Source organism: Gigantopelta aegis, chromosome 14 (genome assembly GCF_016097555.1).
Source record: "Gigantopelta aegis isolate Gae_Host chromosome 14, Gae_host_genome, whole genome shotgun sequence".
Lineage (NCBI taxonomy): Eukaryota > Metazoa > Mollusca > Gastropoda > Neomphalida > Peltospiridae > Gigantopelta > Gigantopelta aegis.
In genome coordinates this window covers 36,238,510-36,254,273 of record NC_054712.1, presented here as the reverse complement: position 1 = coordinate 36,254,273, position 15,764 = coordinate 36,238,510, and the positions used below count along the sequence as shown (strand labels likewise).

The 15,764-nt window shown below is 35.9% G+C and overlaps 1 protein-coding gene and 1 non-coding gene across 4 annotated transcripts in view; both read left to right on the top strand.

The window, feature by feature from the left end:
• The window catches only part of LOC121388580 (hemocyte protein-glutamine gamma-glutamyltransferase-like), a 64,637-nt gene that overhangs the window by 28,177 nt on the left and 20,696 nt on the right, over positions 1-15,764 (top strand). For all 3 annotated transcript variants that reach the window (XM_041519974.1, XM_041519975.1, XM_041519972.1), the window contains exons 6-9: positions 2,741-2,848; positions 8,343-8,520; positions 8,900-9,035; positions 10,246-10,349. In XM_041519974.1, coding sequence (XP_041375908.1) covers positions 2,741-2,848; positions 8,343-8,520; positions 8,900-9,035; positions 10,246-10,349 — 526 coding nt within the window. The remainder of the gene's footprint in view (positions 1-2,740; positions 2,849-8,342; positions 8,521-8,899; positions 9,036-10,245; positions 10,350-15,764) is intronic.
• LOC121389578 lies at positions 13,364-13,469 on the top strand. Its single transcript, XR_005960092.1, has one exon. It is a non-coding gene; the product is annotated as a U6 spliceosomal RNA (small nuclear RNA).

Sequence of the window (15,764 nt, the reverse complement as noted above, 5' to 3'; positions counted from 1 at the left end):
TGTTTTATTTCTTTATTTGAATAGGTTACAAGCCGATAACACCGTTATTCAATATTTGCGGCTTGTATTTTCCGCATTACACTTCGTATCTGTATATTATGTTATACATGTACCTGAAAATAATACCAGACAGAAATGATGTTTTTAGGATCCTTTCAATATTTTGTAGAAGGCCTCTACCGTTTCTGCTATTTCTGGGTGGAAGGCATGATGACATATTCCAACATCCAGTTTGTTTTTGTTCGTTTTGTTTAACGACACCACTAGAGCAAAATTGATCGGATTGTCTCTTACGGTGTCATGATCGATTATAAACATCCATAATCGATGGTGGGAAAATGTTAACTAACTCTTCCTCCACTTAAAATTATAAAATTGATGGAAATATACAGTGGTTTGGGTTTGTTTTCATGTGTACATATAGACATTTTTTTTAAATAGTTAATAAAGGCACAATTAGCCATTTGCCGGATGCACACGACAATAGGTACATGGTCCTCATAATTCAAAGCCTTCTTATGGTCATGGAATTCTAACCGATTGTGTAATCGAAAGTTGATCGGTTGGTGCCAACCGATTATAACCGATGATCGATGATGAAATCCCCAACCGATTCCCATCACTACAATTAATTAATTGGCTATTGGATGTCAAATAGTTGGCATTTCTGACACATAGTCTTCTGAGTAAACTCGTTACATTTTCCCATTAGCAGCAAGGGATCTTTTATAGGCCTTTGGTATACCAGTCATGGGACGCTACTTAAGACGGAAAATCAAATCAGAGAATGGTCCCTAGAGTGTATTCGATCCTTCGGGGGCGAGATTTAACTCAGTCGGTTGAGTGCTCGCTTGAGGTGTTTGCATTGCAGGATCGAACCACGTCAGTGGATCCATTCAACTGATTGTTTTTTCTCGTCTTTTCTCACCAGTGCAACACAGCTGGTCAAAGGCCGTGGTATGTGATATCCTGTCTGTGAGATGGTTCATATAAAAGATCCCTTGCTACAAATGGAAAATGTAGCGGGTTCCTCTCTAAGAATGTCAAAATTACCAAAATGTTTGACATCCAATACCCGATGAGTAACAAATCAATGTGTTCTAGTGAAGTCGTTAAACAAAACAAACTTTCGACCGTAATACGTCAGACGAGCGCTCTACCTACTGAACTAGATCCCACCCTGCCATTATTCAGATTTGTTTTTATTCTTAAAATTTCACAATGCATCACATTGTACAATATTTACATATTCTCGGCAGAAATCGTTTTTCCCATTTGCCTTTACTTAAATACTCATTATCTGAACCAAATGTTGTGTAAACCGGAAGCGCAGGTGCAGTCTGATTTTGCAATTGTTTATGCAGCAGGTTGTGTTTAACTGTGAACGTGTGTAGTAACGCGGATAAATATGCAAAACACCAGTCTACGCTGCATTTCTTAACGATTTTTGTTTGTCGACAGCATTAGCTACATTACCGGGTGAAATTAAGTCGAAGAATAATAAATAGCTAAAGATATTTCTATCAGTAATTACGTTACCTTAATGACCACATTTTAAATAAAATGTTTTTAAAGAGCTAATAAAATGCTATTAGGAGCATATTTTATTATTACATTACATGTATGAAAATCGTAGGAAATATTGGGGGTGGGGGAGGCTATGGCTTCCCCATTTTGAAGCTGTAGTCAACAGAATGCGTGTTGGTCCCCACCACCCCATGTTGAAAGACGAACGAAAAAAATAATAATTCTGCTCTGACGGATTCGGTGAAAAATTCGCAAGGATGAAGCTCACAATTCAATCCTAACACTTTAGCTGATATAATTATGAGGGTTTTCATCGTTAGTGGGCAGGACATAGCCCAGTGGTACAAAAACAAAAGAGTTTGTTTTTGTTTAACAACACCTTAAGAGCGCATTGCTTTATTAATCATCGAGTATTGGATGTCAAACATTTTGTAATTTTTACATATAGTCTTAGAGAGGAGAGCCGCAAAAATTTTCCATTGGTAGCAAGTGATCTTTTATATGCACCATCCCACAGACAAGATAGCACATACCACGGCATTTGATATACCAGTCGTGGTGCACTGGCTAGAACGAGAAATAGCTCAATGGGCCCACCGACGGGGATCGATCCCAAACCTATTGCGCATCAAGCGAGTGCTTTACCACTGGGCTACGTCTGATGCGCGGTTGGTCTAGGATCGATCCCCATTGGTGGGCCCATTAGGCTATTTCAGGGTTCAGCCAGAGCACCACGACTGGTTTATCAAATGCTGTGGGATGGTGCATATAAAATTACCAAATGTTTGGCATTCAATAGTCGAAGATTAATAATTCAATGTGCTCTAATGGTGTCGTTAAACAAAACAAACTTTAACTTTTTAAAACTATGGTTGAGGGTTTTGACTTCAGTTTCTGTTTGCTGTTACTACTTTAAATATTGATAAATTTGATCAGGGCCCGTGCTTATAAAACTATTAAGAGTTCACACTCAATCTCTAATGCTATGTATACAATTTGTATGACGTTCTCATGATATTAGTGTCTCAAACTAGTATACTAGTGTCTTGAGTCTGGACTCTAAATGTTTTATAAACACCAGGCCTGTCGCATATTTCTGTCCATAAGTATATCTAGCTTTATTCAATCTGATTAAAATGAGCTCTACTGGTAATAGTTATTCACCAGTGGAGCTAATTTTAATTAGATTGAGATTTATGACGTTTCGTTTCAGTTCGACGACGTCTGTTTGGTGGCAGCGTTGGCGATGTTGGAGAAGTCGGAGCTGGGAGACCCGGCCAGGAACAACCCCATCCTCATCGTCCGCTCCATCTGCAAAGTCGTGAGTACCTCACGTCGTCGTGGGCGGCGTGTTGTTTGAAGATGAATATCACTTTGTACTTGTTTTTCCTTGCTATCGTGATATTAGATCACGATTCTTGATAAAATAATATTATACAGTGTTTGTCCTCCCTATAACAAAAGTGTAAATTTATTACACATCAAAATCAAAGAAAACTGAATTGGATTTATCACGAAGGTTTCGAGCATGTCTGTCTCGGGTTCCGTATCTGGATAGCCAGACGCCCAACCCGGGACAGAGCTAAGCAAAGACGTAATTTGTCATAGTCCTCTTTCACTTCTACTACTACTACTCAGTGTCGTAGCGGGGGTGAGGGTGGGATGCACGGGGGTCACGGCCCCTAAAACAGACCTTTTTTCTTCTTCTTTTTTTTTACTGTATTAAATTTTATAAAATTATATATACGAACATATATAGTGGGTTGCCCCCTCCCATCTAAAATCATCGCTACACCAGTGCTACTAATATTACGACTAATACTACTACTACTACTACTACTACTAGTAGTAGTATTCTTGCTACTATCATCATTATTATTATTACTACTAATATTTATTATTAATTATGTATGTTATGGTATGTTCTCATTTCTTATGTAGTTGGTTACCATATTTTATTTATATGTAAATTTGTAACACTACTGTGTTTAAACTACGTAATGTATTTTATACAATTCAGCCAATGTCTGATTTCAATTGCGGCATAATAAACTGGTCGATTTATTAATTGTCACATTTCCGATCTAATAATGTTCTCGCGTTACCTCACTTTCGCTGACATCAGTACCTTTTCATGTCATTCAACTTACTTTCGTGCTTATATCCAATTACGGTTCAAGCACGCTGTTCTGGGCACACACCTCAGCTATCTGGTCTGTCTGTCCAGGACAGTGAGTTAATTGTTAGTGGTTAGTGAGAGAGACGATGGTGTGTAGTGGTCTTACACCTACCCATTGAGTCGTTAAAACACGCTCTGACTGGGAGCCGGTATTGGGCTGCGAACCCTGTACCTACCAGCCTTATGTCCGATGGCTTAACCACGACACCGTCGAGGCCGGCTGTCGTGTATGTGCTGCAATGACGTCATGGACAGCCTTTTCGAGACATAAAAGTAATAGCGGCTATAAAAGGTTTTAAATGATAGAAAAGCTGTATTGAAAAAAATGTCCTAGAAAACCAGAACATCTGCGAGCCAGCAGTTTAGTGCTTCCTAAGTACCTCGTGGTCTTCTATTGTCGATATTAATGAGTAGTTGTATTTATGTCCCTGTCCTCAAAGTCCATAATTCTCTCTGGCTGATATAAAAGGAAAACGTGAAGAGGTTTTATTCGGATAATATATTGAGATCTTAAAAGATCAATTGTAACTGAACCATCTGATGCTAGTGGCTGTGGTTATACAATCAATTGGACAAAATTTAAAATACTGTATATTAAATTAATTGAAACATATTTTATTGCATATAATATACAAATGGATTGGGCACAAGTTATCCTACTTACAAGGCCCTCTCCTAATAACACAATAATGACAATATGACAATAACGGCGACTACAACTATTAAAAGACTATACAAGAAAATAAATATTCAAAGAGAAATATATACATGAGACAAAAACAAAACACAGAGAAAACAAACAAAATAATAATAAATAAATAAATAATGAAAAATAAAGAAGGAAAGCAAACGAAGGTGATTTATTTTCCAATCAGACAACCCAATTTATAAAATATTCTTAGCAGACAGGTTCCCGCGTAACTGATTTATAATTAATTAGACATTATTATTATTATTATTATTATTATTATTATTTTATTAAATAGTGAAATGTTGTATAATAGGTATAGGCCTACCAGTTATTTGTGAATTAGTATTCATTTCTTTTGAACATGAAATAGTCAATGTTCATATACCTATAATAAACATGTTTATTGATTAGTTTTAACATACACACACTGGCTCTGGCTCAGGAGGTCATGGTCCTTTTAATACGTTATCTCCAATATGGCAGATGCCAGATGCCATATTTGTCAGAACCGACTGCTGGCGTACGAACTCTTGATGTACACGCAATCGGGCCTCGGGTTAAAGATCTGGTATAGGATCATATTTTAAAACTAATCTGTCAGAAGAAAATAATTTTATCACAGCCAGTGTCTGCTACTGTAATTACGATATAAGCCTCTAGGAACCAAGTCCCAATTTCACAAAACATCGTAAACCTAGTTTTGCACGTAAACGTAAATCTGCAACTAAACACACCACAATTCTTATTACTGTTAGAGTAAAACAAATATAGTTACAAATACACATATTTCATTTTCGTTTCTTTTTTGTCTTTAAAATGCTCTATCTTCCGTAAGGATGCAATTTTCTGCGTGTAATAGACGCCAAACACATGTAAACGCACGACCGGTATAACTGCTAGTTGCAGACGTAAACTTACGACGTTTAGTGAAATAGACGCCAAACACATGTAAACGCACGACCGGTATAACTGCTAGTTGCAGACGTAAACTTACGATGTTTAGTGAAATAGACGCCAAACACATGTAAACGCACGACCGGTATAACTGCTAGTTGCAGACGTAAACTTACGACGTTTAGTGAAATAGTCTCCAGGGCCCGGTAACATAAAGCACTCGTAACACTTACGTCAGACATACGCCACACATTATGTATGGCGTACGTCTCACTTAAGTGTTACATATGTTTTATGTTATCGGGCTCTGGGGCCTAATTCACAAAGCTCTCTTAGGCTCTGTGAGACAACAAAGCATCCCCTTTGCAAGTCTTTTAGCATTGCACTGCGAGATCGCAAAGTTGCGAGACTTTAGTGAATTAGGCCCCAGGGTCCTATTCCTCGAAGCGATCTGAGCCCTAAGATCAACTTTAGTGCATAGAATAGCTATGCGCCTACGGTAATCTTAGGGCTAAGATCAACTTTAGTGCATAGAATAGCTATGCGCCTACGGTAATCTTAGCCCTAAGATCAACTTTAGTGCATAGAATAGCTATGCGCCTACGGTAATCTTAGGGCTAAGATCAACTTTAGTGCATAGAATAGCTATGCGCCTACGGTAATCTTAGCCCTAAGATCAACTTTAGTGCATAGAATAGCTATGCGCCTACGGTAATCTTAGCCCTAAGATCAACTTTAGTGCATAGAATAGCTATGCGCCTACGGTAATCTTAGCCCTAAGATCAACTTTAGTGCATAGAATAGCTATGCGCCTACGGTAATCTTAGCCCTAAGATCAACTTTAGTGCATAGAATAGCTATGCGCCTACGGTAATCTTAGCCCTAAGATCAACTTTAGTGCATAGAATAGCTATGCGCCTACGGTAATCTTAGCCCTAAGATCAACTTTAGTGCATAGAATAGCTATGCGCCTACGGTAATCTTAGGGCTAACATCAACTTTAGTGCATAGAATAGCTATGCGCCTACGGTAATCTTAGGGCTAAGATCAACTTTAGTGCATAGAATAGCTATGCGCCTACGGTAATCTTAGCCCTAAGATCAACTTTAGTGCATAGAATAGCTATGCGCCTACGGTAATCTTAGCCCTAAGATCAACTTTAGTGCATAGAATAGCTATGCGCCTACGGTAATCTTAGGGCTAAGATCAACTTTAGTGCATAGAATAGCTATGCGCCTACGGTAATCTTAGCCCTAAGATCAACTTTAGTGCATAGAATAGCTATGCGCCTACGGTAATCTTAGGGCTAAGATCGCTTCGTGGAACGGGGCCCTGGTCCCTAATTTTATCTGGAGAACGAGTTACAGGGTTAAAACAATGAAAACAATGAACACATTCGAAGCTTCCTCCTCTCTTTGTCCTTGCCGTAGAGAAACCTTATACGTGTATTAGTTTATTTTGGTAACCTTTTTAAAATCAAACAATGTGCTGTAATGCTGTCTTAAGTGTATTCAGCGGAGTGAACACAGGCGCTCACAATAGATTCGGTATGTGTCGTGCATTTAAAAAATCGATTGTGTGACTTTGCGAGCGAACTCCCTCGTGAAAACACTAACTGATTGATAGCAGATCTTATTCCCACTTCCGTCTTGGTTTGTTAGTAGATCTGGCAAAAACAAACGTCTTCTCTTGCCCAAGTGACCTTTCGTTGTGAACCTTTATTCTGAATGCGTTGTGCACAGATTGCTTAGCGCTCTACCGGCATAATATATGATAACTGAAATTACAGGCACTGCCGGCATAATATATGATAACTGAAATTGCAGGCACTGCCGGCATAATATATGATAACTGAAATTGCAGGCACTACCGGCATAATATATGATAACTGAAATTGCAGGCACTACCGGCATAATATATGATAACTGAAATTGCAGGCACTGCCGGCATATATGATAACTGAAATTGCAGGCACTACCGGTATATATGATAACTGAAATTGCAAGCACTATCGGCATATATGATAAATTGAAATTGCAGGCACTACCAGCATATATAATAACTGAAATTGCAGGCACTACCAGCATAATATAGATAACTGAAATTGCAGACACTACCGGCATATGTGATAACTGAAATTGCAGGCATGTATGATGATAATTGAAATTGCAGGCATATATAATAACTGAAATTGCAGGCATATATGATAACTGAAATTGCTACCGGCATATGTGATAACTGTACTACCAGCATATATAATAACTGAAATTGCAGGCACTACCAGCATAATATAGATAACTGAAATGCAGGCACTGAACTGAAATTGCAGACACTACCGGCATATGTGATAACTGAAATTGCAGGCACTCCTGCAGGTCATAATATGCAGGCACTGATAATTGAAATTGCAGACACTACCAGCATATAACTGAAATAATAACTGAAATTGCAGACACTACCAGCATATATAATAACTGAAATTGCAGGCACTACCAGCATAATATATGATAACTGAAAGTGTAGGCACTACCGGCATATGTGATAACTGAAATTGCAGACAACACATTTCCAAAAGTTTAGATACCCCGTTATGGAAATTGAAAATGATGTAACATCATTTTGTAAATTTATTCGCCACTAAAAAAATGGGAGTAGTATAATTTGTACGTACAAATTATACTACTAATGGGTTATCCAAATATGAACGATAAGATCGATTTTTGTGTAATCAAAACCATATCCCTGCAAAAGTCTTGATTGTTTCAATGAAAGAATATCAGGCACCTCGTCTATAGGAGGACTGCCACTGAGCACTTTACCACTGGGCTATAGTTTGTTTTGTTTAACAACACTACTAGAGCACATTGATTTATTAATCACCGGTACCACTGGGCAACGTCAAGCCTCGGTTAAATGAAAGGTCATCCAGACAGGCAGTGACGTTGGCTTTGGTTAGATCTACTGACGGACCTCAGGGTCACCAGTAAGATCTAATTTGAACTGGAACTGTTTACAACGTTACTGAAATGACATACGGTGGTTTTCTCTTAGATAAACAACAATGAACGTGACGGAGGGGTTCTCTTTGGCAACTGGTCTGGAAAATACGATGATGGTGTTGCACCATACGCCTGGAACGGAAGTTCCGCCATATTGGAGGAATTTCTTAAAAAACGGAAAGGAGTCAAATACGGACAGTGCTGGACGTTTTCCGCAGTAACCACAACAAGTATGGTTGGAATAATTGTCTTTTTTATAGGGGTTTTTTTTAAATTTAATTTTAATAATGTACACCTTTATTTGGGCTTGGGTAATAAGAAAGCAATATTGAATTTGCACACACATTTACATGTAGGGAGTCAGTGAGACAGAGGATGAGAGAAAGAGGGTGGGGGAGAGAGAGAGAGAGAGAGAGAGAGAGAGAGAGAGAGAGAGAGAGAGAGAGAGAGAGAGAGAGAGAGAGAGAGAGAGAGAGAGAGAGATATGCATTTACATATTCTATTTTATGCATTGACGTATTTGATATTATTTTTACTCAGCTGAATATAAAAATTACAAAGTAATTTTGTTCTATTAGTTTACTTACGATTGTCACATTTTCAATGCAGTTTTACGAGCTCTGGGTATTCCAACCCGATGCATCTCTAACTTCCGGTCTGCTCATGACAGCGACTATAGTAGTTCCATCGACGCTCATTGGACGGTGGATGGACGACCACGAAAAACAATGGATGATGCAATCTGGTTGGTAGAATTTGGTTTTGTAAGACCTTTTTTTGTTTTTGAAACAAAATATTATTTCTATTAAAATGGAAGACGTGTGTTGTCGTAATCTATATGCGTCTACCTGTGTAGTGGTGTTTGCTGCCACTGTAGTGTGTAACATGTTTTCGACTAACAGCAACAATCTTTTTAATGTACATACAGGCTTGATCCCAAAGTGCACAGAATAATAGGGATGTACACAACACCTCTCTCTCTCTCTCTCTCTCTCTCTCTCTCTCTCTCTCTCTCTCTCTCTCTCTCTTCTTAATCTCTCTCTCTCAATCTATTAATATCTCTATATGTACCCCTCTCTCTCTCTCTCTCTCTCTCTCTCTCTCTCTCTCTCTCTCTCTCTCTCTCTCTCTCTCTCTCTCTTAGAACTGGGGGGTTTTCTGTACACGGTTTTTAATCCGTCACGGACAGGGTTACCTAAAACTGCACCATTCATAACTAAAGAGGTATTCTGCTGTTGCATGGTTTCTGTCAGAGGCCCTGCGTAAAACGGGTATGGCGCCATACCCAATTTTTTAGCAGATTTTATTTTTTTAAGTTAACCTTTTGACACAGTTTATTTTTGACCCTAACCATTAACTTACCCCATTTTCTTTCTGAGGGAGCACCCACCCACCCCCCCCCCCCCCCCCCCATACCCTCTGTCGAATGCGGTTGCATTCAGCACGCACATTGTAAATATTCAATTCCATAGCGCCATACCTAAACATTTCTTTCTTTCAAAAATCCTGTGTTGGAAACCATAGAATCGATTTTTTAAATAAGTATCTTTTTCTGCGTTCCGTGTCCGCACTACGTCAAAACCACACCTATGGAACACTGCCACTTTGACCGTTAATCTCTTTACTGGAAAAACGGCCCCGCTTAGGCCATTATAAATTAAATCATAGATTTTCATTCTCTGGGATTGTTTTCAAAATGCAGACGAGGGGTGACATTTTATTTTCATTTTATATCTTCAGGACTTTTCTAATTAAAAAAAAAAAAAATGGCGGATCTTTATCTTCGGGGCTAGCGGGGTTCTACTGGATGGCGCTTTTTCTAATACTATTGATAATACATGTACATCTGTTTTGTTTATGACCATTAATATCAGTAGTATCGCTGTGTTTTGTTTTATAGTCTATAGCCATGTTTTAGACACTCTATACATGTGTTAGAAATTTCCAATTAACAGGGATTTCCATGTTTGGAACGAGTCCTGGTTCAAGCGACCCGATCTTCCTGACGGCCACGACGGTTGGCAGGCGTATGACCCCACTCCACAAGAATGTACTGAAGGTCAGTAGTCATATACATTGAGAGAGAGAGTGTGTGTGTGTGTGTGTGTGTGTGTGTGTGTGTGTGTGTGTGTGTGTGTCGTATGACCCCACTCCACAAGAATGTACTGAAGGTCAGTAGTCGTATACATTGTGTGTGTGTGTGTGTGTGTGTGTGTGTGCGCGCGCGCGCGTGTGTGTGTCGTATGACCCCACCCCACAAGAGTGCATTGAAGGTCAGTAGTCATATATGTGTATGTATATATCGTCGCGTGAGAGCCAGAAGGACGAAAGTGCATCAGAATGTGGTTTTAAAAAGATGAGATCATATATTTTTAAAAAAAACCAAGTGATTTTCTTCATCAGTACTTAAGATGTCAAATTTGTTTTAATGGCAATGAAACCTGAACACTCATCGACTTTTTTCTTCTGACACGTCCAATTACGTAAATCATGTTTCAATGTTGTAAGTGTCAGTTACACCGTTTTGTAATTCAAAGCGATGCAGACTATGATTTTATGACAGCTGTAAGTGGTAGTTACACCGTGTTGTAATTCAAAGCGATGCAGACTATGATTTTATGACAGCTGTAAGTGGTAGTTACTTACAGTTATTAATTACAGATAATGATCTAACGAATCATATTTTAAAAGGCTGTATCTGCCACATACGACCAGTCGTGTTCATTTAAGGGACAGCATTATTATTATTATTCGTTGTACGCTCGGACAGGGACCCCAGTGGCTCGAACAAAAGCTGCTGTATTCTGTAGGTTCTCCAAGGGGCCAAAGCATGAAAATGGAGGAGAGTCGTATGTGTCAGTTACGTTTATTTTCCTCGTGAGTCGATTTGTAATTCTGTTTTTAAGTATAAAGCGTTTCATGATGCGAACAATGATATACCTCGTATCATTCTTGCTGCGTCAAGTTGATTTTTAAAATATATTTTCCTCATCTAGAGAACATCTTACCCGAACCTGAGATGCATATTTTAGTACTGGACGTATAAACTTGTCTATATTTTAATCAGTATTTGACAATCTAGAAGATACTTATATTTCATTAATACAGAAACCATAAAGGACGTTGATGTACATATATTATGGATGTGATTTGCGCCAAGTTGATTTAAAAAAAATATATAATTCTGCATCTAGAGAAAATCCGTTCCAAACCGCAGATGGACGTATACAGTTGTCTATATTTGCATCAGTAGTTGCCAATCTAGAAGATACTTATATTTTATTAGCACACAAACCATAGAGGACGCTCGTGTACATATATTATTAATGTGAGTTGCACATTTTGCATTGTTTGTGAAAGTTAAATCTAAGTACTTATATGTCTGCGTTTTATTAATAGGCGTGATACCAAAATACACGTTAATTGCACGGGTGAGTTAATGTTACTTTTCGCGAATAATACTACATGAGCTTTGCCATCAGAGTTAAACGTGACAAGCTATTGATTTGACTATTATGTTGAGTTTCTGAGTTTGAGATTAGATTCTATCGTTTTTACGTCATTTGATGATGCTGTTAGTGTCATCTACAAATAACTTAGTAATACAATTAAGCTCATCCGCAATGTCATTTATGTAAACGAAAAAAACAACAACAGAAATGGACGAGGTATTGAACCTTGGGATATTCCAACCATCAGTGTACTATAGTTGGATAGGAACCATTTACAAAAACGTTTTGCGCTCTTTTTGATACAATTTGTTATCCAGTTAAGTAAACGTCATGTGAAATCATAATGATTTAGCTTAATAATTAAACCTTTAAGCCAGACTGTCAACAGCTTTTTACATATGAAAACTGCACATAAATAATCCTTATTATCAAGTGTTTCACATATTGTTGTGTACACTTCTATTAAATAATGTAAAACATTTTGTTAGAATACCGGAACTCTATAACTGTATATACATTTATATTAATTTTTAATATTAATAATATAATTCGAGGTTCATAGATTAAAAAACAAAAAAACACAACTTGGCTTAGATTTTAAAAACATTTATTGCTGCATTAACTGTTAGATAATTAAAATGATATTATAAAATGGTATGTGCACAATAATTATTGTCATGAACATGGGCGTACATAGGATTTTGAAAAGGGGGGTTCCAATACATAGGATTTTGAAAAGGGGGGTTCCAAAATAGATTGCAGAAATATTGGGCATATATTTCTATGTTGAGTAAATATAATAATGTCAGATATCAATGTCAGATATATTAAATTATAAAAAAAGCGATTTCATCGAACCCCCCCCCCCCCCCCCCCCCTCCATGTACGCCCATGATGAACCACCGTGTCACTAAAACTGAGTTGTCGTTTTCTGTGAACGAAATATAATGTGAGTTACTTCCCTTTTTCTCATTTTTCGTTTTTTAATTGACTGTTTCCGTTGCATATTCTTGAAAATACACATGATAATATTGTACATATAATAATGTTGCCGGTAGATGTATTTAAACTGTGGGGTCACACTAGTTTCCCCCACCACACTCCACCCTAAGAATAAGTCCGCTATAGTCCTACTTTTATATGTTTTTCTTAAAAAAATATTATTCTTTTGAATATTTAATATTGCTTTTAATCATTACGTTACTTTATTATAATAATAATTTAAAATATATGTTCTGTATAATCAAATAATAAACATACTAAAATGTACGTGACTTTTCAGACAGAAATATTGATTCGCCCTAGTTTCTAGGAAATGTGAGTTGCCTCAACGTTATCGCAACCACTATGTCGATGTCGGCCGCTAGTATTATCTCATTATATTTCACCACGGTAATATTATGTTAGTGTTTTTGCTTCAACACAAGCAAATCATAATACGCAGAGAACTGCATAATTAACAATAATATTACTTTCTGATAGCGGTTTTCTGATAGACTATAAACTTTCCTGTTTAAATTAAACAAAAATGTTTATTTAAAAATATGCGTTCAATCCAAATCATAGTAGTACACGTGGTAGACTCGATACGTATATAATGGACTATACTGCATAATATAGTGTACTGTTCACGCAGTACATATACTAAAATTGGAACGATACAGAGAAGATTAGCATGGCCCCTGCGCAAGGATGACACGCAAATTCGTGAAGCGTTCCATATTTTTAAATTTTTTAAAGTATTATATTGTAATGAAATATACGTTAGTTCATGTTAGTGTATTTTTTTATAAATGCTAGCACATTTTTTTCTCTCATTTTGCCTGCTCCTAGGCACTAATAGTCATTCTGTTGTACATATGTGACTGACATAAATACATGGTCGTAACTCGAGGGTTTAGGGCAGCTTGCCAACCTCTAAGAAAAATGTGAAAATGAGGTTGTTTTAGTTTCGTAAAGAAATAAAAAGATGCGTTAATTTAGAGATACTCATAATTTTAAGAACTGTAATGCTTCCCAGCGCGGTTAATTTTCTAATAGACCACACTTTTATAAAGTATTAATAGTTCTTTTTATAATTTAGATCAACAATCTGTTCTAAATTTAATAATAAATTGAATTTTGTTGTATCCCATTCTAGTTTCTGTCGTGTATGATCAAAGACTTTATTTGAATACGTTTTGCTTCCTGTCTATATTACTTTTGTCTTAACATAATTTAGTTTGAGACCCGAAATATTTGCTTAATAATCTGTACTGTTTAGGGACTCAGGGGATCCATCAAGTATGAAACTCGTATCATCTGCATATTGGTATATTATATATTCTTCACCTTCTATAGTGATTCCTTTTATATTCTTAGAATTTTTAATTAAAATTAAGAACTTCTGTACAAATAATAAATAAATATGGTGACAGGGGGTCGCATTGTTTACATCCTCTTTTCAATTGAAATATTTGAACTTTGAATTATTGTAAAACGTTTTAATCCAATTCTAGTGTTCAGTGGGGTTTTTCAGTAAATGTCCTTGACACAGAATTAAAGGCTTTTTCAAAGTCGACCGGCAACAACAATCCGGGAATATTGTTAACATTTGTATAATATATAATATCGTATATTAATATAATATTGATGTTGTTGTGTCACATACGTGCCTACGGGCAAGACGATATATCCCCTTGATGGAGATAATAAAATAAGATAATTGTTTCAAAATTTTAATGTAACTTAACCCTCAGTATACAACAACACAAATTACAAATAGGCAAATAGATAAATAATTTTAAAATAATAACTAATAACAGTAAAATTAAATATATATATATATATATATATATATATATATATATATATATATATATATATATATATATATATATATATAATTATATTTATTCTTGTTTAAAATTTATTTTAATAAAAATAATTTTTAAACAATAATAATAAATATAATAATAACATAAATATTTAATGATAATACATTTTCTTAAAATAAATAAATAAAAGAATAATAAGTAAATAAAGTAATAATAAAACCAAAGAGAAAACTAAAGTAAAATATATAACAAATATATAAGTAAATAAATCAATCGATTAATTGATCAATTAAAAAAAGAAAAATAATAAAATAAATGAATATTAATAATAATTTAAAAAATAAAGAAATAAAATAATAATAATAATAAAACAAAAGCCCCAACTAAACAAACAAACAAAAAAACAAAACAAAACAAATCCCCAGCAACAAAACAGAACTGCATTATTATAGGACAGACTTGTACATGTATTTTATACACTCCACCCAGTATTTAATGTTGTCAATTTTAATTATATAATACCAACACAAAAGTCACAAAAAAACAACAACAAACAAACGAAACAAAACAAAAAAACAATACAATACTGTGTCATTATAGAGCAGACTAAGAGATATCCAATGAGTCCATTTCGTATTGAATTTGTCGTATTTGTTCTTATTGCAATATACTCTCTTTTTTGTCCAAATTATAACACAAATTTATTTTGCCTCTAAGTATAATGTATTTCAAAACCAAGTGTTGTTTGTTATTTTAATCAAATTTTTAATGAGATGATTGTTTTGAAAACGTAACTCAAGACACCCCCTTTTCCCCATAGAGCATTTCATGGGCTAATTGTTGAATGTTCATATTTTATACAGGTCTTTTGTCTTTCTTATGTCTTTCTTTCTTTCTTTCTTTCTTACTTTCTTTTGTTTTTCCCTTTCACTAAGTGTTATTTCAGAATCATTTGCCAATGAGGATATTATATTTTATTGGGTGTCCAGACATATTTGCACCACTGGCGATAAAGAGGATGACACTAACATGATGCAAATCCAAAGATGCCAAGTCTGCTTCGAGTTGGTGTGTCTTACATTCATCTCTCTTCTTCTTTTTCGCCACCATTTTCACGGATATTAGAATGTACATGTTAACATAATTATACATATACAGTACATATATATATATATATATATATAACAATACAGCTTACAATAATTT